General features: G+C 39.6%; 3 protein-coding genes across 8 annotated transcripts; 2 read left to right on the top strand and 1 right to left on the bottom strand.

The window, feature by feature from the left end:
• Positions 1-177: 177 nt before the first annotated feature.
• On the top strand, positions 178-5,895 carry hnrnpaba (heterogeneous nuclear ribonucleoprotein A/Ba). The gene is made up of 9 exons (XM_061902082.1): positions 178-332; positions 718-911; positions 3,493-3,661; positions 3,806-3,964; positions 4,049-4,180; positions 4,254-4,353; positions 4,429-4,611; positions 4,715-4,797; positions 5,191-5,895. Exons 2-8 carry the CDS (start codon positions 733-735, stop codon positions 4,780-4,782), a joined length of 990 nt encoding a protein of 329 aa, XP_061758066.1. The 5' UTR covers positions 178-332; positions 718-732; the 3' UTR covers positions 4,783-4,797; positions 5,191-5,895.
• Positions 4,871-9,711, bottom strand: phykpl (5-phosphohydroxy-L-lysine phospho-lyase). 5 transcript variants are annotated; one of them, XM_061902080.1, is made up of 13 exons: positions 9,471-9,705; positions 9,266-9,384; positions 8,996-9,155; positions 8,678-8,752; positions 8,512-8,599; positions 8,341-8,454; positions 8,201-8,283; positions 7,913-8,138; positions 7,271-7,425; positions 6,821-6,910; positions 6,629-6,762; positions 6,515-6,568; positions 4,871-6,318 (listed from the first exon to the last, which is right to left on the bottom strand). In XM_061902080.1, exons 1-12 carry the CDS (start codon positions 9,527-9,529, stop codon positions 6,549-6,551), a joined length of 1,323 nt encoding a protein of 440 aa, XP_061758064.1. In that variant the 5' UTR covers positions 9,530-9,705; the 3' UTR covers positions 4,871-6,318; positions 6,515-6,548. The 5 variants fall into 5 exon arrangements, 2 of the variants coding, with proteins under 2 accessions (XP_061758064.1, XP_061758065.1); XM_061902081.1 differs by lacking the exon at positions 6,821-6,910 and having other exon boundaries at positions 6,629-6,767; positions 7,276-7,425; positions 9,471-9,711; XR_009806962.1 differs by lacking the exon at positions 4,871-6,318 and having other exon boundaries at positions 6,629-6,767; positions 9,471-9,710.
• Positions 9,712-10,004: 293 nt separating this feature from the next.
• LOC133553627 (protein FAM53C-like) lies at positions 10,005-26,987 on the top strand. Of its 2 annotated transcripts, none has more exons than XM_061902078.1 (4): positions 10,005-10,048; positions 12,463-12,639; positions 15,840-16,787; positions 21,100-26,987. In XM_061902078.1, the coding sequence occupies exons 2-4, from the start codon at positions 12,562-12,564 to the stop codon at positions 21,319-21,321; spliced, it is 1,248 nt and encodes a 415-aa protein (XP_061758062.1). In that variant the 5' UTR covers positions 10,005-10,048; positions 12,463-12,561; the 3' UTR covers positions 21,322-26,987. The 2 variants fall into 2 exon arrangements, with proteins under 2 accessions (XP_061758062.1, XP_061758063.1); XM_061902079.1 differs by lacking the exon at positions 10,005-10,048 and adding an exon at positions 10,116-10,969.
• Positions 26,988-27,440: the final 453 nt, after the last annotated feature.

The raw sequence follows: 27,440 nt of genomic DNA, 5'->3' as shown, positions 1-27,440 counted from the left end.
AACACCCGCATCAAATATGAACATTCAGTGGTGTGCGAAAAGGGGTTTAAGTTGAGTAAAATGTCAAGGAGTGTATTAAAACTCAAGTGTGTGTCTTCTCGGTTTGATCTATACCCGCGCCTGTGATTGGTCAATCATGTGAATGGCACCACCGTTCGTCCAATCAAATCGCGTCATAACAATACACCCCGCCCCCAGCGGTGTTAGAAAAGCAGCTAACGACCGTCGCCTTGTGGGAGAATCCATTTTAAAGAGAGCACTCCGGTTGCGCGATTAGCAAATAGGTCTGCGTACTTTACTTTAAACAGCCTTTTCCCCACCTCAATTGGCAAGTAAGTACACTATTTATCTATTTATGACTGTGCATTGCTGTAGTTGCATTTGTTTTTGTAAATTTACTGCGAAAATGTGAAATGGTCGATGCGGCCTACGCTGCGTTACGTAACTGCGAATAATTTGTATGGCCTTGGTTGGATGTATTAATGTGAAATACATGGCTGTCTTTTTATATATGACAGAAGTATAATTTATTCTAACGTGTTGGGCGTTCAAGCGGTAAATATAAAGCTATGTGTATTTTTTCAATGATTTAACCATTCGATAGAAGGCCGAACCTTGCCGGTCAAAATGGTGGCGACGCGTGCTTTAGCAAAATGGCTCCGTTTGCTTGCGTAACCCCGCTCGACGTTATTGTACCGTCTTATGTCTTGTGTGCAGGTGTATTAACACCAAATGGCCGACATGGAGCAGCAGTACATGGAGACGTCGGAAAACGGCCACGAAGTCGACGACGACTTTAACGGAGGCGACCAGGCCGGAGGGAACGACGACTCCGGTGGCGCAGGGGCCGACGAGAACGGCGGCACAGAAGGCGGTCAAATCAACGCCAGCAAGGGCGAAGAGGATGCAGGGTGAGTCTCAAAAAAAAAAAAAAAGAAATTTGTGCTCATTTTAGAGCTGTGAAGCGGCGCTTTGGTGAGCCACAAGGTTTCTTTGTTCCAGCCGGCCTTTGTTGGCGCCATGTGCAGAGCGGGTGGGGGATGGGCGCTGCGGGCAAAGGATCATCTATCACGAACCAGACTAGCATGCATGCTTGAGTGATTAGATCTACATTTTTGAGCAAAATTTTGACGTTGAATAAAGCAAATGAGGGAAAGTCGATTACTGATGATCTGGAACGTTCTCGGTGTACACCCCCATTTTCCCAGTCCCATCCCCCAACCCAGTGGTTCTCAACCTTTTTTTCAGTGAACATTTTTATTCAAGTACCCCCCATCAGAGCAAAGCATTTTTAGTTGAAAAAGAGAGATACAAAATTATTAGTTTCTGGTTTATTAAATTGTATAACAGTGCAAAATATTGCTGTTTTTTTTACTATTTGGAAAAAAATATATAAAAATAACTAAAAACTTGTTGAAAAATAAACAAGTGATTCAATTATAAAGATTTCTACACAGAGGTATGGTAATTAACTTAAAGAGCCCTCTTTGGCAATTGTAATAGACATCTTGATTCATGAATTTAATTCTAAACATTTCTTCACAAAAAAGTAATCTAACTGCAATATTTATGGAACATGTCCACAAAAAGTCGAGCTGTCAACACTGAATATTGCATTGTTGCATTTCTTCTCACAGTTTATGAACTTACATTTATACGTTAAGTATTATTCAATAAATATATTTGCAGAGGATTTTTGAATTTTTGCTATTTTGAGAAACTTTAAAAAAAAAATCTCAAGTACCCCCATTTGAGAACCACTGATGTACCCCATGTGAACATTTTTATTAATTCAAGTACCCCCTAATCAGAGCAAAGCATTTTTTGTTTGAAAAAGAGATAAAAGTAAAATACAGCACTATGTCATCAGTTTCTGATTTATTAGATACTACACCAGAGCAAAATATTGCTCATTTGTAGTGGTCTTTGAGTGCCCTCTTTGGGGATTGTAATAGATTCATCTGGTTTCATTAACTTAACTCTAAACATTTCTTCGCAAAAAATGAAATCTCTAACATCAATATTTATGGAATATGTCCACAAAAAATCTAGCTGTCAACACTGAATATTGCATTCTTGCATTTCTTTTCACAGTTTACGAACTTAAATTCATATTTTGTTGAAGTATCATTCAATAAATATATTTATAAAGGATTTTTGAATTGTTGCTATTTTTAGAATATTTAAAATAAAATTCACCTACCCCTCGGTATACCTTAAAGTATCCCCAGTGGTATGCGTACCCCCATTTGAGAACCACTGAGCTAAACTATCACGAACCAGACTAGTGTGCATTCTGAGTGATTAGATCTGCATTTCTGAGCAAAATTATGAAGTTAAATAAAGCAAATGAGTGAAAGTAGATTCCTGATGATCTGGAACGTTCTTGGTGTACACCAATTTTCCCAGTCGCGTCCCACAACCTAGTGGTTCTCAACCTTTTTTCAGTGATGTACCCCATGTGAACATTTTTATTAATTCAAGTACCCCCTATTCAAAGTAAAGCATTTTTGGTGAAAAAAAGAGAAAGTAAAATACAACACTGTCATCCGTTTCTGATTTATTAAATTGTATAACAGTGCTAAATATTGATCATTTGTAGTGGTCTTTCTTGAACTATTTGGAAAAAAATATATAAAAACTTGTTGAAAAATAAACCAGTGATTCAATTATAAAGATTTCTACACATAGAAGTAATCAACTTAAGTGCCCTCTTTGGGGATTGTCAATAGAGATCAATCAAAGTAAAGCATTTTTGGTGAAAAAAAAAGAAAGTAAAATACAACACTGTCATCGGTTTCTGATTTATTAAATTGTATAACAGTGCTAAATATTGCTCATTTGTAGTGGTCTTTCTTGAACTATTTGGAAAAAAATATATAAAAACTTGTTGAAAAATAAACCAGTGATTCAATTATAAAGATTTCTACACATAGAAGTAATCAACTTAAGTGCCCTCTTTGGGGATTGTCAATAGAGATCAATCTGGATTCATCAACTTAATTATAAACTTTTCTTCACAAAAAAAAAAAATCTCTAACATCAATATTTCAATCAATGTTTATTTATATAGCCCTAAATCACCAGTGTCTCAAAGGGCTGCACAAACCACGACATCCTCGGTAGAGCCCACGTAAGGGCTAGGATATTTATTTATGGAACATGTCCACAAAAATCCAGCTGTCAACACTGAATATTGCATGGTTGGATTTCTTTTCACATTTTATGAACTTAGATTCATATTTTGTTGAAGTATTATTCAATATATTTATAAAGGATTTTTGAATTCTTGCTATTTTTCAATAAATATATTTATAAAGGATTTTTGAATTGTTGCTATATTAAGAATATTTAAAAAAAAATCTCACTTAGTCTTTGGCATACCTTCAAGTACCCCCAGGGGTACACGTACCCCCATTTGAGTACCACTGCCCCAACCCATACATGCAGGGATGGAAAGCCTCAATTGACCATAATGTTGTTTCTATTCAGGAAAATGTTTGTTGGTGGCCTTAGCTGGGACACAACCAAGAAGGATCTCAAAGATTACTTCTCCAAGTTTGGCGAGGTGTCAGACTGCACCATTAAAATCGACCAGACAACTGGCCGGTCACGAGGCTTCGGCTTTATTCTTTTTAAGGAGCCCGGTAGCGTAGATAAGGTGAGCAGAGAACCCCGTAATCATTTTTTAAAAGAATAATCCAAATATATACTCATTTTGGATCCATGTGTGATTTGATTTTTAATTTTAATTTTATTTTTTTCACAAACAAGAGTGATAAATGTTTATATGGTCAACTTATAGGTTCTGGAACAGAAGGAGCACAGGCTGGACGGGCGACAGATTGACCCCAAAAAAGCTATGGCCATGAAGAAGGACCCGGTCAAGAAGATCTTCGTGGGGGGCCTTAACCCAGACACTGCAAAGGATGTCATTGAGGACTACTTTAAAACATTTGGAGAGGTATGACCACAGAGACCACTTAAAGCAGAGATTGAATCCATCTGGTAGTTGTCGACTGAACTCTTCAATCTTGTCCTGGTATAGATTGAAACAATTGAGCTTCCTCAAGACCCAAAGACTGAGAAGAGAAGAGGTTTTGTATTCATCACATACCAGGAAGAGGCTCACGTGAAGAAAGTCATGGAGAAAAAATACCACACTGTCGGTGGAAGCAAGGTGAGCCCGTGTTTTCTAATCTTTAATTGTTCTGTAGGTCTACAATGTGCTAATGTGGTTTGTTCTTTTGCAGTGTGAAATTAAGATTGCCCAACCCAAAGAAGTCTACCAGCAGCAGCAGTATGGCGCTCGTGGATTCGGCGGTGGTCGCGGCGGCAGGGGAGGCCGTCCAGGTAAGAATCCTTTCAAATAAGTGTTTTGGTGATGTGAAAGAGTACCATAGCTCTATTTTGTTTGTTTTTTTGTAGGTCAGGGCCAGAACTGGAATCAAGGTTACAACAACAACTACTGGAACCAGGGAGGAGGAGGTGGCGGCGGATACAACCAGGGCTATGGCTATGGACAGCAAAGCTATGGCGGCTACGGTGGTGGCTATGGCGGCTATGACTACTCTGCTGGTTATTACGGCTATGGGGGTGGCTACGATTACAGTAAGCGATAAGTGCCCCCGGGGGAAAGACTGAATTGGAGAAGCTTATTTTCTTGGTCCTCCTTGTTGTACAGAACTCAGTCCCTTTTTCTCTTGTCCTCCAGACCAGGGCAATACAAGCTATGGGAAAACTCCAAGACGTGGCCACCCGAGTAGCTACAAGCCATACTGATCACACGTAGTGCAGGTATGCATTTTTGCATCATCCATGGTAGTATGAGATTATAGCTCGTACCATTGGTGCCTTTTTGACCCTCCCCTCTCCCAAAAAAATCCTCATCTACTCTTAATTCCATTCCAACATTGTGGTGGGGGCTAGGGTAGCTTGTTTTGATGGGGGTCTGGATCCATTCCACCTATCATCACCCTAAGATGCATCCCTACAAACACTACTTGATCGATACGGGTTGAGCTGGTGGTGGTTAAGAATAGGACGTTTCACCTAGGTGTAATTGCTTTCGGTTCAAAGTCTTGTCTATTCACCGATCTGTTTAACTCATTCATGCAACTGTTATGTCTTTGTAACTGCTCAAATTTGGTTTATTCTCAGTAACGTTAAGCAACGTGTTTCTCTCTTAAGGTCTAACGTAAATAAGAAAAAGAGATCCATGGTCAGACCACAGCGACCTTGGGCTCTGGCTTTTCCTTTGGAGTTGGCAGAAAATTTGGACTCATGCTCCATTTGTACAGATCAAGTGAGGAACTGGGGAAGCAAATGTCACTTTTCCACTTTTATTTTATATTGTTTTGTGTCCATTTACATTTCCAGTGATGGAAGTGTTATTTTTACTGTACTTTTTGGTACCTTTTGAATCTAATGTATTGTATGGTTGTATTTTTACATGTCTACTGGATATACAGACAAAACAGCAAGAGCTTTTAAAGCTCACAAATAAAACAAATTAGGCTTTTTTTTTTCCAGTGTACTAGATCTTTAGTTATGTTCCCCCTGTGCTGGGTGTTGGATACAAGTTGCATGGGTGAGACAAAACAAAGGATTGAAACTAAAGGGTTCATTGTAAACTTGTAATGAATGTTTGCAGATGGCTTGGTAAAAAGACAACCAGCATCTTTTTTTTTTTTTTTCCTTCTCCATTTTGTTTTTTGGCTTTTAAGGAGTTTCTTCCCCGTTCGTGTTTGCAATTTTTAAGTGGCTTTACTCGTGTAACTCAACTGAACGCAAGCCTGTTAAATGTAAGAGGGTATCTCCCTCTCTCACTGGATACTCATTCCTCTAGTGTCTTGGGCAAATTGGTAGAAATAAACTTTTGATTTATATTACAAATGGATCTTACTGTTATTATTTGTAAAGATAATGTTAACTGTATTGATTGTACTGTTAAATGGCTTGCTCAATATAGCCGGAGTAATGTGAACATCGCGACGGAGGCCCCTTTTGGAAGCTGCGGGAGAGGGCTTCACCACCTGCAGTGTTAAATGTCAACCCCCTAGATGTGAAACTGCAATACTTGAACATAAGTAGTGTGAGTGTGGTCGGGTAAGTGTTTATATTAATGTGCATTGAAAAGATTTGTCTGAGCAGTACTGATAGAAGAAATTTATTTTTTTACTGTTGCTAATTTATATAACAATTTACTTGCATATCTGTTACACAATCTGCAAAGGTAACAGTGTAGAGATGTCTGTGGGTGATTCCTTCAAATGGATTCTGCATACATTAACAGTATTGCAAAATGGCTGCTGATTCCTATGGAAACAAATTAAACAATGTTTACATTACAGAATTAAAACCCTTACAGTATATGCCTTGAGGTTCCTAAATGCAGTGAGGTCAGGAAATGGCAGCACATCTGCTATCAAGTCGTCTCTACCTCTGAACTATGAATGTGACCATCTGACAATGTCTGAACACATTAAAACATTTTCTACAGGATTCAACGCACCTTTCATTAGATGTCTTCCTTTCCTAGTTTCACATCAGTGGCTGGCTTCCATGTCTGAAGTAACATTTAAGTGTTAAAAAGGTTGCAGAAGTTGAACACCACAATTGTGTTAACCTGTGAGAATGCGGTCGATACATTGCACCACCAGCTCAGCGTCCTCCATACTGAAGCACATGGGAGGTTTAAACTTCACCACGCTGTCCCAGGGGCCGTCCGTGCTCACACAGATGCGATCCTCCAACTTAAGCCTAAACTACAAATAATTAAATCAACCAATTTAAAATGCAAATTTTTTCTGTGTATTACCTTTTAACCAGTTGTGCTGCAACTTTAGTGGCAGGTGTCATGAGTTGTCTGTCTTCAACCAGCTCGACACCAACAAAAAGTCCCTCTCCTCTGTTCAGATGGATCAGGGTGATGTGTGTGTATATATACAAAAATAAGCATGTTAAATTACATTGTTTATACTAGTTTGGCAATATAGTTTATATTGAAATCAGTGCTTCAAACTTAAATCAAAATCTTGGCTCTCTAGTGACAATAATATGCAGTAGTGTAGAAAGTCTAAGTATTAAGTTGGGAACAAGGTACTTTTTACAAACATAATTAACATTACACAGTTAATGAAGAACCCTAATCAAGTAATTTGATGTACCACTAGATGGAGCTAATGTGCTGCTAGTGGTACACTAACTACAGTTTGAGAATCACTGCTCCAGATGTATCTTTGTTAGTACACAATTGCAGTGTCGTTACCTTACATCTCCAATAATTTGATGTCTGCTTTTAAGCGTTGACAGCAAATCCTTAAGATGTTTGCCAACCCTTGTGGCATTTCCTCTCAAGTCTTCTTTTTCTATCACGTCAAGAACAGCCAGACCGATGGCACATGACACTGGATTACCGCCAAACTGCAACAAAAAAACATGCACAAACAAATGTACTTAGCTTCCTATTGTTCTGACTTGATGTTTGTTTGATTGAAACTTTTATAAGTAGATTGCACAGTTCAGTACATATTCCGTACAATTGACCACTAAATGGTAACACCCGGATAAATTTTTCAACTTGTTTAAGTTAATCAATTCATGGTATGTGATTGATGTAATGATCAGAACCTGGATTATTCATCTTTCCCATATGAAGCATGAATGCAGGGTTTTGTCATTCTAGTCATGTTTGTATTTTTACATACAAGCACTATTCAAAGAGCTATAAAATGAGCAATTTTCAACCCCATAATCCACAGTTTAATATCCCTGGTTTAAAGTGTCGGCCTGTGCTGCTTTGACAAAGTGCTTCATAAGATAAAGACACCCAATCATCTGATATTGACACAGGACCAACATACTCTATTGAAACTCTACCACTCGCAATGCCACATTAAAGCCAACATACCGTATTGAAATACTCCACACCGTTGTCAGTGAAAGCTCCTGCTATCTCCGCCGTAGTCACCACACACGCTACAGGATGCCCGTTGCCCATGGGTTTGCCCATGGTCACTATGTCCGGGCAGAAATCTGCACCTTGCAGCTGAAAAGCCCAAAAGTGACTCCCCGTGCGTCCGAAGCCTGTCTGCACCTCGTCGGCCACGAACACTCCGCCTGCTGCGTGCACGTACCTGTGTGGAGCACGAGCAGTAAGTGTATCGATCATACACCGCAAATAACCATGTAGACCTACTCTGCAACTTTGGCTGAGTAGCCTTGGGGCAAAACCAGTTGTCCGCCCACGCTCGGCATGGATTCAGCAAAGAAGGCTGAAATCTATTGGAAAAGTTGTTAGATGAGCATTGATGCGTCGTGACATGTTGTTTACATCACCTTTCGACCTTTGAGGTGCACCTCCTCTATCAAGTCTTTGACTGTATCGGCATACGCTTGTCCTGGATCGGGCTTGTCCTTGTACACACCTCTGTAGGTGTCCGGTAAAGGTGCCTGGTGGGGTCGATACCATTAATAAGAGATTTTATGGAACTGCTGTACTTAACTCACCACATGGACCCATTCTTTTTGTCCGGTCAGTTTCCGGAACTTGTAGGGACTGATGTCGATGAGGGACATGAGATGACCGTGGTAGGCACTGAAAAGAGACGGGTTGAGGTTTTAAAACGTGTGATCTGAGGAGATGAACGTGATTTATTAAAAAGGGAAGCATCACTGGTCGAGAACGATGACGTCCTCGTGTTGGGTGTACTGCTGGGCCAGGCGCAGAGCCAGATCATTGGCCTCGGAGCTGTGAGAACACCGGTTATCAGTGATGTTCTGACTCTAGAAATGTTTCTCAGGCTCAGATTCTGAAAACACCAGCATTGTAATTGGCCTCAGAGCTGTGAGAACACAGGTCATCAGTGATTTTCTACCTTTCTCAGGTTCAGATTCTGAAAACGGCAGCATGACTTACGACTTACAACGATCACAGTCTTACCGTGGTTTCACTTATCACTGCGAGGGCCCACGTTGCCGATGCAAAACTTACCCGGAGTTGACAAAGTAGAAGACCGAAAGTCTGTCGGGCAAGGTGGCAGCCAGGCGGTCTGCATACAGGACTAAGTTGTCGTGCAGGAATCTGGTGTTGGTGTTCAGAAGGTCCATCTGTTCTGACGCAGCCTTTGTAACGCTGGGGTGGCAGTGGCCCACTACAGTTAAAAAAAGACAAGTGGGGTTTAACAAAAAGATGCCACTAGATGGCAGGAGCGTGACGATTTTTTGTTTCAAACTGAAAAATGTTGATGAAAAATACATTTACCGTGATGGACATTGCTGATACAGTCCAAATAGCGCTGTCCCTTCTCGTCAAACAGATATTGTCCCCTCGCCCTCACAATCTTAACCGGATCGTCTGAATAAAAAAGTCTGCACGATTGCCTGCAATCAAAAACAAATGTCAAGACCGTTATCACGTGACACGAAAAAAGTGTCCGTTACATACTATAAAAAATAAATGCGGTTACCCGATTAACTTTCTCCTCATTGCCAGGGTGTTGTCTTTGCTGAGGAGCTTTGACGCCATGTCTCGTAACGAGTGGGTTTATTTTAAAAACACTGGAACACACTGCGCATGTGTACAAACCACGTCAGCTATTACATTGTTTTTGTCTTCACAAGTGGGTGAAATCGATCGAAATTACCCAACCGTTTACTTTAGTGTACACGCTGAGTTACGTTATGCTTTATAAAAAATAGATATGATCGTAACTATTTGTTTGAAGGTGTTTCGATTCTTACACTTCCGCCTTCGACCTCGACTCGTAATGGAGTGGTCCAACTCGGGTGTATATGTGCGGGCGACTTAAAAAAAACAAACATGTTTCCCAAAGCTAAAAACACTTAAAAAAGTAGTTGCAAGTCACGTATAAAAGTTTTATATCAAAAATTGTACCTGTAATATCCGCTGCGGGTGACTTTTGGAGACTCGTAACCCCCGCTCTTGCTGTAATGGTATCGCCCAGAAGCTATATAAACCCTCGGCTCGGCGACGCTCATCCGGTGCACTGCGCAGCCTCGGTTGCTAAGGAACCGCCAAACGAAGGTAATGCATCAGGACAGCTGTGTAGCACGCTAGCCTGCCGCGGACGTGCTTATTCAAACTGTGTCAGCTGTGTTCTTACTCTCTTATTTATCACACGAACACTTTACGCGTGGTGTCAATTTGCAAAACAACAGTAAACAGGCCGAATAGCTCAAATAAGTATGTTACCCCCACAGCATGCTAGCCTGATAGCCTCGCTAAACTCTGTCGTATTGCTGAGCTAATTTGTTTTTTCGATTATAAGCGCACATAAATCGTGTTGTGACACGACTATTATGTTTAATATATGTAATGATATTCCATCCCGTTGTCAGAACCAGTCAGCCTAGTTAAAGGCCTATTGGAAAAAGATTTTCTTATTTAAACGGGGATAACAGGTCCATTCTATGTGTCATACTTGATCATTTCGCCATATTGCCATATTTTTACTGAAAGGATTTAGTAGAGAACATTGACGATAAAGTTTTCAACTTTTGGTCGCTAGTAAAAAAAAAACCTTGCTTGTACCAGAAGTAGCAGACGATGTTCGCGTGATGTCACAGGTTGTGGAGCTCCTCACATTGTTTACAATCATGGCCACCAGCAGCTAGAGCGGTTTGGACCAAGAAAGCGATAATTTCCCCATTAATTTGAGCGAGGATGAATATTCGTGGATGAGGATAGTGAGAGTGAAGGACTAGAAGAAAGAAAGAAAAAGACGAGGGCTGTGGGAGCGATTCAGATGTTATTAGACACATTACTAGGATAATTCTGGAAAATCCCTTATTTGCTTATTGTGTTACTAGTGTTTTGGTGAGATTATATAGTCATACCTGAAAGACCTCCCGTGTCTCTGAGAGAAGCCACGGAGGAGGCAAGAAAGTCGCAGCTGCCTCTTTGACAGCTGCAGGAGGAACGACACGAGCTCCGCTCATGTCTACGGTAAGAGCCGACTTATTACCACCATTTTCTCACCGAAACCTGCCGGCTGACTTGTGGTAGAGAAACATGTTCGCTTGACCGCTCCGTTCCATATTAAAGTTTCATAACAAACAAAGAAACACCGGCTGTGTTTGTGTTGCTACAGCCGGCTGCTATACACCGCTTTCCACCAACATCTTTCTTCTTTTTAGTCTCCTTTATTAATTGAACAAATTGCAAAAGATTCAGCAGCACAGATGTACAGAATACTGTGTAATTATGCGATAAAAACAGACTACTTTTAGCCGTGATCGGTGCTGGGAGAACATGTCCGCTACCACCGGTGACGTCATTCCGCGACGTTTTCAACAGGATTCTTTGCGAGAAATTTAAAATTGCAATTTAGTAAACTAAAGCGGCCGTATTGGCATGTGTTGCAATGTTAATATTTCATCATTGATATATAAACTATCTGACTGCATGGTCGCTAGTAGTGGGTCTCAGTAGGCCTTTAATGGTGCACTATTTTGTAATAAACTCGTTTGACAGTGTATTATTGTGAAGGCTAATAATGCAAAGCTGGATAAAACTAGTGTGTATTGGTTGCAACATAGATCATTGGTGTCAAAATGAAGTTATTTTAGTGTTTGTATGCCTACTCCCTGCAGGCCACATCTGACTGCCAACAACAAGTGTTGAATCACACCATATTTGCGACTTGCATGTTGGAACCAATCTTAAAACACTTTACTGGCTGCACTGGAGGAGTGGTAGAAATTCCAAGCAACTGTCACATTCGAATCTAACTATTGGTTTTGGTTGTATGCAATGCAACCATTTGCTTAGGCATGGTATCTGTTTTTATGGAGCTGTGCAAAGGTTCTCTTGCATGCAACAGTGCAACCGAGGATTTAGTTTTTATTTGCACATCCCCTCAAAAAAAGACTTTGGCTATACCCAGTTTTGCCATAGTAATATAAATGCCGGGGACTTGGTCATTTGTTCTTTGCAAAGATTCTATGGCATGCTACCAGCCCCTATCCCCATTCATTTTCCCTCACACTTCCCCCATTCTCTCCCTTTCCTTCTCTCCCTCCCCCTTCTTCACAAGTCACAACTGCTGTTATCTGTTTAGTATAACTCCCCCATTTTTACCCCAACACCTTCCATTTGGAACTTATTCTGCATGTTCTATGCCATGCACGACAAATAGTTTGTACATTTTTATACACCAATAACAGACTGCAGTGCTCACTTGCTATGTGAACATGATGGAATGTGAAGTGTTTCTTTGTTCTGGTTGTCCTCGTGTCCATGTGTGCTCTCTGCTTTTGTGAACATGAACTTCTGCTCGTGGCCTGCCGGAGACTCACTTTTTCAGTGGAACATGTATGAAGCTTTTCATTCTGTCAGGGACTAAAAGGTCCTTTAAACTATGCCGTAACCCCTTTAGCTCTGTTGTTACTTTAAACAATGATAATGTTTCATACTGATCTATTGCTCCGTCCATACAGGTGGGAGCACGATGGAGACGACTGGAAGTAATTGAAGTGTGGAGAGGACACGCCATGCCAGGTGTCTGAGCCAACAGTTCCTGGATCATAGCTGCCATTATGGTGACACTTATCACAGAGCAGCTCCGAAAGCAAAGTTTGGAAGAGCCTTATCACAAGGCTTTCAATGGGAACGTGGTATGTAATTGGTTTCTATTACGCAATTACGGTTCAGTTCACTTTGATACTGTGCACATTTTATTACATTTGCATTCCAAGTAGGGCTGGGCAATATGGCCTTTTTTTAATATCGCAATATTTTTAGGCCATATCGCGATATACGATATATATCTCGGTATTTTGCCTTAGCCTTGAATGAACACTTGATGCCTATAATCCCAGCAGGATGATGATTCTATGTGTCTATATTATAACATTTTTGTTCATACTGCATTAATATATGATCATTTGAAACGTTCATGCAGAGAAGGAAACTGTCAAAGTGCTTTGGGCTCCTTAAAAAGAGGTAGAAAAGCGCTATAGAAGTACAACTCATTTACCATTTATCTCGCACAGAGACAAACCCGCGATATATCGCGTATATCGATATATCGCCCAGCCCCAATTCCGAGACTCCTCAAATATCCAACTAGGACTGTAACAGATGATCATTTTTTGATACCGAATTTTAATGATTAGGTTGTGGTACCGAAATTCAGTTCCGTAATGACAGAGGTGCTGACGTAAACGGTAGTAACTAGACCGAAAAACTAAATACAAGTAGTCATGGCATACACACTAAGGGCCACAACGACTATGATGACGATTGGTCACTTGAGTAGCTGATCATCCAAGTGGTCGTTGTGGTCTGCAGGTGTTTGTTGTTCTAATTTGACAGACTAAATTACCTTGTGGGTACAATTATACATTTGCTAAACTTATCAGCTGTGAGTCAACGTGTTTTTTGTGATAGTTTTAGGTCAGTTTAGCAGCGTCACGACAGACGCCATTCCAAAAAGCCATAAAGATAATTGCTAATTTAGCATCGCTTCACATGCCATCATGGTGACAAGTTGACAGTCCTATTTATTAAACGACCAAATTATTTAAATTCATATTTAAGCCAAACCTTTTCCTTAAATATGTTTGATAACATACATACATGTATATATATTTTTAAATAGTTTTTGCAAATTTTTTGCAATTTGTCTACTTGTTAAATAAAATCTTTTTTTTTTTTTTTAATGAATACTTAGGCCAATTACGCTAATGTATTTTAATGTTGGTCAATAGGGCGGTACTTGGAGACCATAAGAGCCAAAGCAGTATTGCAGCGCCGTCACTGCGGTAGGAAGAAGAAGATATCCAACACTTTCTTTTCACATGGACCTCTCAACCTATTTGTTTTTACCTTTTCATATAAACTTTGCACATTATCTGCAGTATAAACACATGACTATTTAACATACTGCATTGGAATAAGCCATAGAAAAATGGATGGATGGCATTGAACTGAATTGCAGACGTATTTGTGTTCATTGTTTGTACGTGATTATCAATATAAGTGAAGTGTAATATATTTATAAAGCGCTTTTATCTAGAGACTCAAAGCATCTTTCATAGTGAAACCCATTATCCATATCTTTATGCTATATTTAAATAAGTGTAAATAGTACTGAGAGTGGGTTGGTTAAGTGTCTTCTCCAGGGACACAGCGGCAGTGACGAGAATGGCGGAAGCGGGGATTGAACCGTGAATCCTAAATACAAGCCACCACTAAATACAAATCTTTACATATGTTATAAAATATTAGTACATTATTTGTTAATATCTGCATTTTTTTGGGGTTGCATATTTTATGCACTTACTCAGTCACCAAAAAGTAATGGTTCCAGGCCTGGCTGTCTTAAGTACATTTCCACAAATTATGGATTTATGGAACATTTATATTCCTAGATCTTAAAAAAGATGTTTACCACCGTCTGTGATATTAAGAAAGCCTCTGAGACATGATATAACACCCTCATAGTCACCTTCACAAGCTGCAAACTTCAAAGAGTAATCTGGTGAGGGACGACTGTTCGACCATATCACGAACGAGGCTGGTCGGCCCTGGGCCCTAGCATAGTACATAACCAATATTAAAGACCTAAATGGGGCCCCCAGACACAATCTTCTTTAGGACCACAAAAAGCCCCGGGCGAAGTTAACTAAACAGATGATGTTGAGCATCCTGTCAAATGCTTCACTTGAATTACTGTAGTGTTGGCAGAATATCGATGAGGCAAAATAGCACAAGTCAGCCTTTTATTGGGATGCACAAAAACAGCTGTAGTTCTTGGAGTCGGATGCAATCCACACTTTCAACACCGCCAACACGCTTCCTAAAACTTCCTTCCCAAGCTGGCTCCAACCCAGTATGCAAACGTTACTGCCCCCTAAAGCTCATCCTCTGAATCACAGCTCAGAAGCCTTCACAGCGCTTGCTGTACTGTCTCTGTAAAGTCTTGCACATTGTCTGTGTTCTGTATTGCTGCTGGTTTTTCTGTGATTATGTCCTGGGGGTTTTATTTCATATTGGTAAATATGACTTTGTTATATTTGGATTTACATAATTGGATTATTTAAAAATGGCCCTTCTGTTCAAACATGGCTGTCACAAAATGTAAAAATGTTACTTTTTTTTCAAAGTACTTGTTTTGCACTGTTTCAAAAGTATTGATGCCGCAGCAATATTAGCTAATATATTTCATCCCTCTATATAGGGCTGGGCGATATGACCTTTTTTAATACCTCTATTTTTGATGCAATTCAAGGCTAAGGCAAAATATCGAGATATATATTGTGTATCGTGACATGGTCTAAAAATGGAGATATTAAAAAAAGGCCATATCGCCCAGCCCTATATAGCGGGATGAAATATATTAGCTAATATTGGTGCCGCTGTGGCTACAGATGTAGCTTACCACCACCAGGTGTGAATGAATGATGGGTTCCCACTTCTCTGTGAGCGCTTTGAGTATCTAACAATAGAAAAGCGCAGTATAAATCTAATCCATTATTATTATTATTATTATTATAGTGTTTAATCTATCAGAAGATTACATGAATATTGATAATATCAAAATCAAATTACAGGATGGTATTAATGTAATTGACTAATTTTCCTTAATTGTTGTACTAACATCACATGGTTTATTCTGTTTGTATTTAGCATAATCTACAACATTCCAAGCACCTGAAGACACATGACATGTTTTGCCCATCTGTCATTGTTCATCCCGCTAAGCAAACTCAAGGGTTCACCATACTGTGAAGAACTGTACTGTCTGATACTGGAAACATAAGATATCAGTACTTGTCAGTGGTGTTTTTGGAACAATGTCTTTTGTTTTCAGACGCTACCTGCACTCGGCTCCAGCCCCACTATCTCCTGGAGAGCATGCAAGTCCACCCAAGGCAAGTGCAGTGGATTGATCTGCTGCATGTTGAGACCTTTCTCATTTTGTCGTCTCTTGGCTTTTTCAGAGAGCAGCGTTCCTTCACAGCCACTATTCAAAGCCAAACCTCTGGATGCAACGTGTGGACTGGACTCCACGTGGCCTTGCCAAGTGGGAAAACCTCACCATGGAGCTGAGGTTTCCATTGCAAACAAGACTTTCCAGAGCTCTCCGCCTCCACCGCCTCCTAAACGCCACTGTCGCTCCCTCTCTGTACCAGAGGATCTCTCCCGGTGCCGCTCCACATGGCATCCTAGTGCATCCAAAGTCTGGACCCCAGTAGAACGTGCCAGTCAAAGCGTAGGAACATCTAATGTAGGCTCTGGAGACTGCTTGTTGCCTCTCTGTGGTCGCAGGACCTTCTCTAAGTCGTCCTCTTTACATTCCTCCTCGAGCCCCACTTTCTTTAGCTTAGCACTGTCTGCAGACTCTCCACTGCCATGGAGCTTCCCGTGGGACCCGTGTGAATCACCAAAAACCGCTTGCTCTTCATCACTGGCCACCACTTCCTCATGCTCCTCGTCACCGACGCCCCTCTCGGGCCACTTGGTGCTGCACCGCCGCTACTCCCTCTCTCCTTTGCAAGTTTTGAATACGTCCATGTTGGCCCAGCACCCTCGGGCAGCACATGCTGTGGGCATGGAGGGCATGGAGGGCCCTGCCTTGTCTCCTTCTCCCACCTCAGCCTGCAGCACGCCATCCTCCTCTCGACGCGACCCGCACCCAGCACTGCCACGATGCCACTCGCAGCCCTGCGACATGCGCAAACCTCGTTTGAAGAGGCGCCATGACCCAGATGTGTTACCTGGCCCGAGGCCGGGGCTCGACTTCAGCAAGATGACGCAGGTTAGCTTATTTTGCTCTTTGCCATACAGTATTAACGGTGCCGGTGATTGATTGATTGAAACTTTTATTAGTAGATTGCACAGTTCAGTACATATTCTGTACAATTGACCACTAAATGGTAACACCCCAATAAGTTTTTCAACTTAAGTCGGGGTCCACGTTAATCAATTCATGGTACAAATATATACTATCAGCATAATACAGTCATCACACAAGTTAATCATCATAGTATATACATTGAATTATTTACATTATTTACAATCCGGGGGTTGGGATGAGGAGCTTTGGTTGATATCAGTACTTCAGTCATCAACAATTGCATCAACAGAGAAATGGACATTGAAACAGTGTAGGTCTTACTTAGTAGGATATGTACAGCCAGCAGAGAACATAGTGAGTTCACATAGCATAAGAACAAGTATATACATTAGAAAAACATTTGATTATTTACATTAGGTTATTTACAATCCGGGGAGATGGGATGTGAATGGATGAGGTTATTAGTAAAGGGTTGAAGTTGCCTGGAGGTGTTGTTTTAGAGCGGTTTTGAATGAATACAGAGTTGCACTTACTTTTACACCTGTTGGGAGTGCATTCCACATTGATGTGGCATAGAAAGAGAATGAGTTAAGACCTTTCTTAGATCGGAATCTGGGTTTAACGTGGTTTGTGGAGCTCCCCCTGGTGTTGTGGTTATGGCTGTCATTTACATTAAGGAAGTAATTTGACATGTACTTCGGTATCAGGGAGGTGTAGCGGATTTTATAGACCAGGCTCAGTGCAAGTTGTTTTACTCTGTCCTCCATCCTGAGCCAGTCCACTTTGGAGAAGTGGGTTGGAGTGAGGTGTGATCTGGGGTGGAGGTCTAAAAGTAACCGGACTAGCTTGTTCTGGGATGTTTGGAGTCTAGATTTGAGGGTTTTGGAGGTGCTGGGGTACCAGGAGGTCATAGGGTTTGGCAATCCCAGATTATCACCTGACTTCACTAAAGTTAAAGTACCAATGATTGTCACACACACACTAGGTGTGGTGAAATGATTCTCTTTGACCCATCACCCTTGATCACCCTCTAAATACATCTGTGGAACATTTGGTTTGAAAATATTGTGCAAACTGCAGTTTTTCATTCAGTTTAAAGCAGGGATGTCAAAGTCAAGTCTTATCTATGGCCCCCGGGATGATATTTGATTAGTATTAAAACCTGCTGCTGTTTTGCACACACCAATGCTCCATCAGTGTTGGCGCTAGACATTTTCAAAATGGGGTCCCAGGGACCCCATCAAGTCAAAAATAGGGTCCTACAGTAAATTTTGTGGGGTCCCACTTTTTTGTAAGCATTTTGAAAACAAATGATGAATGTATGCATTATCCTGTTATATCTCACATCCTATATTGTGTTTTGGAAAAAGGTTGTCATAAAAGTTACTTAACCTCTAAAGGCCTTAGTGGCCACATGCGTGGACAGCACCTTTTAGCTCTTATTTTCAAAATTGTATACACTACTGAATTGGGGTCTTATGCCAACATATGGACACTTATACTGCTATCTGGTGGTGTCAGAAGAGTATAACATAAAATGGAATTTGGGGGAAAAAAGTTTAAAAATAAAAATTGTATGTCACTACATATTTGTGCACTTATTGATATCATATTAAAGGATTATTTTAGTTTTTTATTCTAATCAAGGTCCAATAAGTCCAAATAGCAAAGATAAATAAAAAAACATGTATACAAACAGCTTGGGCCTTAAGAGGTTAATTTATTTAAAAAAAGAATACAAAAGAAAACCAATTTTTATGCATATGTGAATGTGTTCAGTTATAAACATTCATTCACTTACTTCTTTCCTTCATGGATCTAAACTTTACCGCTGCCGGTATTTTTTTCTATAATTTTATTGTAATATTTCCACAATGTGTCTGTTCTGTTTTCGACCAAAGTAACACAACTAAAATAATCTGAAGTTTTCTTTTGTTTTAATGCCATGATTTTAATAGTCCAACCAGCGTCTGCACAGAGTTTCCTCCACGCGGCCCCTGAGCTACAATTAGTTTGACACCCATGGTTGAAAGGTTTTACCAAACACGAGCTATGATACACAGACAAAACAGCGGTACCTCGGTTTTCATACGCCTCACTTTTTGTATGATCCCGTTTCCGCCCTGTTTTTTTATACTGCCAGTTATCGTATTGCCAAACATTGCATGTATAAACTCGTACGTGTGCCAGCATATCATTTCGCTGAATCTAGTACCCAAAGAATTCCATGGGTTAATTTTTGTATTTTTTGTGTACGACTGGGGAAAAAAAGTTGCTCTTTGATAAAGAAGGTGAGAAACACCATTTAATATTTTTTTTTTTTTTTTTTTTTTAACAAGGTGCTGTAAATAAAATCAGAAACAATATATACCACATGTTTAGTACGTTCACATTATTAAACATTGTACTGAGCAGCCATAGAATCCTAAATTAATAAACTTTTGTTTTTTAATGAATTTATTTGTCAATAACCGTTTTGACAAAATAATACAACCAAAAATGATAAATATGTTACTGCAGATGTTAGCAGCCAAATGAAGCGTTTTTTCTTTGTTTTTTTTCCCCCCGGCTTTTGACTCTCTTGCCTGCTCATAAAAGCAATGTCTGTGAATGGAGCTTGTTGTTACATATTATATAAATATGTAAATATTATATAAATATGTACATAAAGTGTTGTAATTATATTCCAACTCCGCGTTCTTCTTGGTCATCGCCGCCGCCGCTGACTAACCCCACGTGTGCCAGATTTATTTAAATCAAGTTGCACTCATCGAATTCCAAATGAGCTAATATTTTCTAAAAATTTGAACGTCAAGTATCTTGTCTTTGCAGTTTATTCAATTGAATATAGGTTGAAAAGGATTTGCAAATTATTGTATTCTGTATTTACTTACCATTTACACAACGGTATAGCTCGGTTGGTAAAATGGCCGTGCCAGCAACTTGAGGGTTCCAGATTCGATCCCCGCTTCCGCCATCCTAGTCACTGCCGTTGTGTCCTTGGGCCAGACACTTTACTCACCTGCTCCCAATGCCACCCACACTGGTTTAAATGTAACTTACATCTTGGGTTTCACAATGGAAAAGCGCTACGAGTCACTAGAGAAAAGTGCTATATAAATATACAGTGGGGCAAAAAAGTATTTAGTCAGCCAGCGATTGTGCAAGTTCTCCCACTTCAAATGATGACAGAGGTCTGTCATTTTCATCATAGGTACACTTCAACTGTGAGAGACAGAATGTGAAAAAAAAATCCAGGAATTTACATTGTAGGAATTTTAAAGAATTTATTTGTAAATTCTGGTGGAAAATAAGTATTTGGTCAACCATTCAAAGCTCTCACTGATGGAAGGAGGTTTTGGCTCCAAATCTCACGATACATGGCCCCATTCATTCTTTCCTTAACACGGATCAATCGTCCTGTCCCCTAAGCAGAAAAACAGCCCCAAAGCATGATGTTTCCACCCCCATGCTTCACAGTAGGTATGGTGTTCTTGGGATGCAACTCAGTATTCTTCTTCCTCCAAACACGACCAGTTGAGTTTCTACCAAAAAGTTATATTTTGGTTTCATCTGACCACATGACATTCTCCCAATCCTCTGCTGTATCATCCATGTATCCATTTTGGTATAAACTCAACTCGTCCTGTTTGTAGGAAGAAGAATACTGAGTTGCATCCCAAGAACACCATACCTACTGTGAAGCATGGGAGTGGAAACATCATGCTTTGGGGCTGTTTTTCTGCTAAGGGGACAGGACGATTGATCCGTGTTAAGGAAAGAATGAATGGGGCCATGTATCGTGAGATTTGGAGCCAAAACCTCCTTCCATCAGTGAGAGCTTTGAATTGTTGACCAAATACTTATTTTCTACCATAATTTACAAATAAATTCTTTATAATTCCTACAATGTGAATTCCTGGATTTTTTTTTCCCATTCTGTCTCTCACAGTTGAAGTGTACCTATGATGAAAATTACAGACCTCTGTCATCATTTGAAGTGGGAGAACTTGCACAATCGCTGGCTGACTACATTTTTTTGCCCCACTGTAATTCACACCTCACAAAATGCCAACTTCACTGGTTTTGGGGTTAGTATATGTAAAAGCTTTTTAATCAAACTTCTTGCTTGGTGGCTGTTAAAGTGTTTTGTTCTACAAAATACTGATTCCAAATTAAAACGAACGACGTTCAGCTGGATTAGAAAAGTCGGTTAAACGGTGACTGAGAATTATATGAGCTGTTAATGAAGATGAGTCTCTTCCCACTGCAGATTGGCAACGGCGACGTAACGGTCGCTACGGCGCGGTCCCACGTGGAGAAGAACTCCGCCGTTTCGCCCGCCGAGTTCCTGGGCCGAGCGAGCATCAGGCCGCTGAGCGAGAGTGAAGAGGACGAAGACGATACAATCAAAAGGACTTCGACATCAGAGGCGCAAACGGTTTTTGAACGAGACTGCACAGAACTAGACTTGAACCTCATAGAAGAGAACTAATGTTTGAGGAGAGCACACTTAGCCATGTTTTAAGCACACTCTTAGGAACCTGCTCAGGTTTAGGTCTAATACTCCAGATCTAAGCAGTTTGCAGCTATGACAAACAAACCACTCAAGCTATTTACTAGGGGTGTAACGCTACACAAACACTTCGGTTCGGTACGTACCTCGGTTCAGAGGTCACGGCTCGGTTCGTTTTCGGTACAGTAAGAAAACACAAAATATACATTTGATTATTTAACAAATTTGATAAATCTTCCACCTGAAATATTTTTCTTAGTGGAATATTTGATGTGAAGTAATCGGAAACTTGGATAGGTCAATAATTCATAATAACATTAGACTTAGACTTCCTTTTTATTGTCATTCAAATTTAAACTTTACAGTACAAATAAGAACGAAATTTCGTTGCATTAGCTCTTGGTAGTGCAGGATATAAAAAAAAAAAAAAGCAATAAGGTGCAGATATAAATAAATAGATTACTGTACTGATAAATACATTGCACTTTTTCATATGCGTCCATGTTTATGGATGTATGTTATATTGTCTTTAATTCCAGTGACTTAATCCATTTTGGGGGAGTTAAGGGGATAATTTAGTTATGATGCGTTCAATAGTCTTACAGCCCGAGGGAAGAAGCTGTTACAGAACCTGGGAGTTCTGCTATGGAGGCTGCGGAACCTCTTCCTAGAGTCCAGCAGTGAAAACAGTCCTTGGCGGGGGTGGGAGGAGTCTTTGCAGATTTTCTGAGCCGTGGTCAGGCAGCGGCTTTTTGCGATCTCCTGGATAGGAGGAAGAGGAGTCCTGATAATCTTTTCCGTCGTCCTCACCACTCTCTGGAGAGACTTCCAGTCTGAGGAATTGCAGGCTTCAGTCCAGACAGAGATGCTGTTGGGCAGCAGGTTCTCTCAAGTTCCTCTGAAGAATGTGGTCCTCTGTAGAAGTTTTGAGCAATGACAGTTTCAAAGGAAAAAAAACAGCTTTGTTTTATTAGTCAACGTTGCAACTTTTTCTAAATTACATTTAGCCTTTAAGCTTTTTTATTTCACTTTTGTTTATGTTTTGGTTTATTTTAATAGTATTTTTTAGAATGTGCCGTGGGCCTTTAAAACATTAGTTGTGGGGCTGCAAATGGCCTCCGGGGCACACTTTTGACACCCCTGCTATAAATAAATAAAAAATAAAATCTGATTAATCAATGGATAAAAAGCAGAGCCTGGCGACGCATGCGCGTTTATCATAACTCTCTCGCTCTCTCTCTCTGCCCCTCCCTCACCAATGTTGCTGCGGCACCACTTTTTGTTTTGTTTTTCAACCCCTTGTTAACCCTGAACGTACATTGAAAATACACGCAACCCTAACTTAAAATGACATTCGAGGCATTTAAGAAACTCCACCCGGACAGCCCCGCAAATGAGGACATGTCCAGTGACAAGAGGAGGTATGGTCAGTCTATAATAGCCCGGTCACTGCTAGCATGCCGTGTGTTGTTTTTTTTTGTTAATTGAAACTTTTATTAGTAGATTGCACAGTACAGTACATATTCCGTACAATTGACCACTAAATGGTAACACCCCAATAAGTTTTTCAACTTGTTTAAGTCGGGGCCCTCGGTGTGCTTTGTTTACACGACGTGCGACGTCCGTGTCGTTCGGTACACCTCCGAACCGAAGCGAAACCCCCGTACCGAAAGGGTTCAATACAAATACACGTACCGTTACACCCCTACTATTTACTGTTCAAAAAGTCAGTGTTCTACATAGTGCCTCCCTTATCAACGCTCCAAAGTCAACCTGTCACCTCTTTTTGCAGAGTATGATGGGTTATTGATTTATTTAGCAGCCATATGGAATTAGCACCGGAGTCCTGACTTTAGAGAAGAATGCATTTTCCAGTCATGCAGTCACTGAAACGGTGACAAAAACGTGCTGATAGAAGTCATATCCACAAATGATTTTACGATCGTCATGTAGGTTTAGATAAAACCTACTTTCATGCGCACCTGAACATTAGCCACCAAATCTAACATGATCCAGTTTTTGTTTTTTTAAAACTGACGCTCATTTTTTTGCGTTCTGACAATGTTAAGTGTGTTAAGTGTTCTGGTTGTAGTGTCATCCTGCACCTGCACAACCAAAACAAATCATACAATACTTATTTGCTGCAATGCCTTCCCCCAAAATATATAGTTTTTTTATTTAGTGAGTGTACTTCATGGTTTGGGTTAACCCACTCATTGTAGAACATGGATACTTAAGTACACTAATTCTCACCAGTAACAAGGAAGTTCAAACAGGCTCCTCCCCTTCTAACAAACACATTCAGCATAATAATAATAAATAATGTTTACATTCCAGGGTTCCTTAGTACTAATCAGTGTGTGATGCTTCAAAATATTCACACGTGGTTTTTAAACTTCTTCTCCAGATTTTGGCGCGCTCTTCCTTCCACATGTTTCACCCCATTCGGGAATTGCGGTCTTTCCCTTGACAGATTCCAAAAATTCCCAGATTTCCAGGTTTTCTGGGAGATTTTTTCCAATTCAAAATGAATTGGCCCTTTTTCAACCTCTTCATACCATCTGACTTCCAACACATTCCACCACCATGGAAATTCAAATGAACCTTTTTCCAAGTCAGAAAAAAATTCCAGGATTTTCCAGAATTCGTGCTTTTTCAAAGCCTTAGTTCCACCCTTTTTTCTGTCGACTACTCCTTCCACGCATTTTAGCCGTCGAATCATTCCTCTTAATTGGGGAGAAAAACAAAGTTCTTTTAACTGAAAAAATTCCCCGTTTTCCCAAAATTCAGCAATGCCATTTCTTAATTCAACATGTTGATACTTCAACATTTCTCAACAGATTTTGAAAAATTCCAACACCAACAATTTCAACTCATTCAGACCATTCAAGTTTTTTTTTTTACCATTTTCGAAAAAAGTCCCACTTTTCCTGAAATTCCCACTTTTTCTGAAATGGGACATTATTCACATTTTTTCAATCTGATTCAAACTGTTTCAACTTCAAAATATTCAGCCTGTTCAGGAATTTTGTGCTTTATAACAATTTTACAAAAAAAAAAAAAATTCCCTATAATTCCTTTTTTTTCCCCCATTTTCCCCATTCAGAGAGAGTTGGCCATTTTTCAAACTTCCCTAATTCCCACTTTCTTCAACCGATTCAAACCATTCCACCTTCAACACATCCAACTCATCCTGGACATTCAATCCACCATTTTTCCACATTCTACACATTTTTAGGAATTCCCGTTTTTTGGTAACCTATTTCCACCCTTTATGTTCGACTACTTTTTTCAACCCATTTCAACCTTTCCATGGTCAAAACACTCCTCATATCCAAGACAAAAACAAAGTTGGTAAAGGAACTAGAAAAATTCCTGGTTTTCCCGAAATTCCAGGAATTTCTCATTTAAAAACTGTTACTAATTCAACATTTCTTGACCAATTTAAACAATTCCAACACCAACCAATTCAGCTCATTCAGTTCATTCGTGTTCCTAATGTATTTTTTTTAAATCCCGCTTTCCCCAAATTTCCAGGATGTTCCATTTAAATGAATGAGACATTTTTCCAAGTTGCACAATTCCCATTTTTCAACTTATTCCAACAACACAAACTAACACTCTCCCAAGTTCCAAACCAAATTCAGGTTTTCCTGGAAATTCAAACTCTTCATCATTTAAATCAGGGGTCAGCAACCTTTTTGAAACCAAGAGCTACTTCTTGGGTACTGATTAATGTGAAGGGCTCCCAGTTTGATACACACTTAAATAAATTGCCAGAAATAGCCAATTTGCTCAATTTACCTTTAAAAAATGACAGAAATACCCATTTTATGTATATATATATATATATATATATATATATATATATATATACAAAAAATGGGTATTTCTGTCTGTCATTCCATCGTACATTTTTTTTTCCTTTTTACGGAAGGTTTTTTGTAGAGAATAAATGATGAAAAAAACACTTAATTGAATGGTTTAAAAGAGGAGAAAACAGGAAAAAAAAAATCAAAATTTCATTTTGAAACATAGTTTATCTTCAATTTCGACTCATTAAAATTCAAAATTCAACCAAAAAAAGAAGAGGAAAAACTGGCTAATTCAAATATTTTGGAAAAAATTTAAAAAAATAGTTTATGGAACATTAGTAATTTTTCCTGATTTTGGTTAATTTTAGAAATTTCGATGACATGCCCTAGTGTGTGAATGTGAGTGTGAATGTTGTCTGTCTATCTGTGTTGGCCCTGCGATGAGGTGGCGACTTGTCCAGGGTGTACCCCGCCTTCCGCCCGATTGTAGCTGAGATAGGCGCCAGCGCCCCCCGCGACCCCGAAAGGGAATAAGTGGTAGAAAATGGATGGATGGATGGATGGATGTTTTAATTTAAATAGGTTAAAATCCAATCTGCACTTTGTTAGAATAAACAAATCATTACGTCTTCTAAATTTTCCAGAACAAAAATTTAAAAAGAAAGTCAAAAGACTTTGAAATAAAATTTAAATTTGATTCTAAAGATTTTCTAGATTTGCCAGAATATTTTTGGGGAATTTTAATCATAAGTTTGAAGAAATATTTCACAAATATTTTTTGTGTAAAAAAAGAAGCTAAAATGAAGAATTTAATTAAAATGTATTTATTATTCTTTACAATAAAAAAATTACTTGAACATTGATTTAAATTGTCATGAAAGAAGAGGAAGGAATTTAAAAGGTAAAAAGGTATATGTGTTTAAAAATCCAAAAATCATTTTTAAAGTTGTATTTTTTCTCTAAAATTGTCTTTCTTAAAGTTATAAGAAGTAAAGTAAAAACAATTGAATTTATTTAAAGAAGTGAAGACCAAGTCTTTAAAATATTTTCTTGGATTTTTAAATTCTATTTGAGTTTTGTCTCTCTTAGAATGAAAAATGTCGAGCAAAGCGAGACCAGCTTGCTAGTAAATAAATACAATTCAAAAAATAGATGCAGCTCACTGGTAAGTGCTGCTATTTGAGCTATTTTTAGAACAGGCCAGCGGGCAACCCCTGATTTAAACTATTCTTACATTTATACTACGTTCTGTCAGCATTTCAGTTCAACTTCAGCCTTGCATTCACACGCAATTCCTTCCGGAATTGCTTCATCGAGTTGATAATTGAGTTAGTTTTTAGTGTTTTGCACTGATTAATCCCCCTCCTTGTCTCCACTCTTCATGGTTGGATAAGACTAGCAGACGTATCAGTTCCTCCAGGTTCTTTAAATGTTCACAAACCACTTTGGATGATGTCATTGTTTCTCCTCCACTTCCATGTTTGCAGTTTCATGAAGACGACCAGGAGCACACAAACATAACTGCAATTGAACCACGGCTTCAACTCGACATGCAGGCTTGATATTTGCTGTCGATGATTCAAATACTTTAGATGCGCACAAGAAGCCTGTGGAATTACTTAAATGAATGCTTCAAAATCAGGCACGACGTCATGGATTTTGAATGGGATGGAACCGGGTCAAGAGTGTGGGTGTGAATGAATAGTAGACCGGCAATTTTTGGTGGCCTTTTCAGAGATGATTTTGCATACAGGATGTTTTCAGATGGCCATATTCCAGATATGAATATATTGCACAATTTATGTACCAATAAAATTTGATATAGAATGAGACTGGTGTGAAGTGAATTATATTTATATAGCGCTTTTTCCTCAAGTGACTCAAAGCGCTTTACATAGTGAAACCCAATATCTAAGTAACATTTAACTGGGAGCAGGTGGGTAAAGTGTCTTGCCCAAGGACACGACGGCATTGACTAGGATGGCGGAAGCGGGGATCGAACCTGCAGCCCTCAAGTTGCTGGCACGACCACTCTACCAACCGAGCTATACCGCCCCAGTGGTTCGTCGAAGTGTTTTTGAGCCCATGTGGTGATATCCTTTACATACAAATGTCGCTTTTTGAGGCTGTACCACTTGCACCCTCTCTTTATCAACGACCACAACAACACACGGGTCCTGCAGCTCTTAGTTCTTGATGTGTGTGTGTCAATCAATCAATCAATCAATGTTTATTTATATAGCCCCAAATCACAAATGTCTCAAGGGACTGCACAAATCATTA

Source organism: Nerophis ophidion, linkage group LG05 (assembly GCF_033978795.1).
Source record: "Nerophis ophidion isolate RoL-2023_Sa linkage group LG05, RoL_Noph_v1.0, whole genome shotgun sequence".
NCBI classification, from domain to species: domain Eukaryota; kingdom Metazoa; phylum Chordata; class Actinopteri; order Syngnathiformes; family Syngnathidae; genus Nerophis; species Nerophis ophidion.
This window is presented reverse-complemented; position numbering and strand designations above follow the sequence as displayed.

Excerpts from the sequence above, each read along its gene's own strand:
- hnrnpaba (XM_061902082.1), top strand. The coding sequence starts at position 733 with ATGGCCGACATGGAGCAGCAGTACATGGAGACGTCGGAAAACGGCCAC. Across the intron at positions 4,181-4,253 it reads ACACTGTCGGTGGAAGCAAG|TGTGAAATTAAGATTGCCCA; the intron begins GTGAGCCCGTGT and ends GTTCTTTTGCAG. Across the intron at positions 4,354-4,428 it reads CGGCAGGGGAGGCCGTCCAG|GTCAGGGCCAGAACTGGAAT; the intron begins GTAAGAATCCTT and ends GTTTTTTTGTAG.
- phykpl (XM_061902080.1), bottom strand. The coding sequence starts at position 9,529 with ATGGCGTCAAAGCTCCTCAGCAAAGACAACACCCTGGCAATGAGGAGA. Across the intron at positions 9,156-9,265 it reads TATCAGCAATGTCCATCACG|TGGGCCACTGCCACCCCAGC; the intron begins GTAAATGTATTT and ends TTTTAACTGTAG. Across the intron at positions 8,139-8,200 it reads TACTCAGCCAAAGTTGCAGA|GTACGTGCACGCAGCAGGCG; the intron begins GTAGGTCTACAT and ends TGCTCCACACAG.
- LOC133553627 (XM_061902078.1), top strand. The coding sequence starts at position 12,562 with ATGGTGACACTTATCACAGAGCAGCTCCGAAAGCAAAGTTTGGAAGAG. Across the intron at positions 12,640-15,839 it reads AGGCTTTCAATGGGAACGTG|ACGCTACCTGCACTCGGCTC; the intron begins GTATGTAATTGG and ends TTTTGTTTTCAG. Across the intron at positions 16,788-21,099 it reads ACTTCAGCAAGATGACGCAG|ATTGGCAACGGCGACGTAAC; the intron begins GTTAGCTTATTT and ends TTCCCACTGCAG.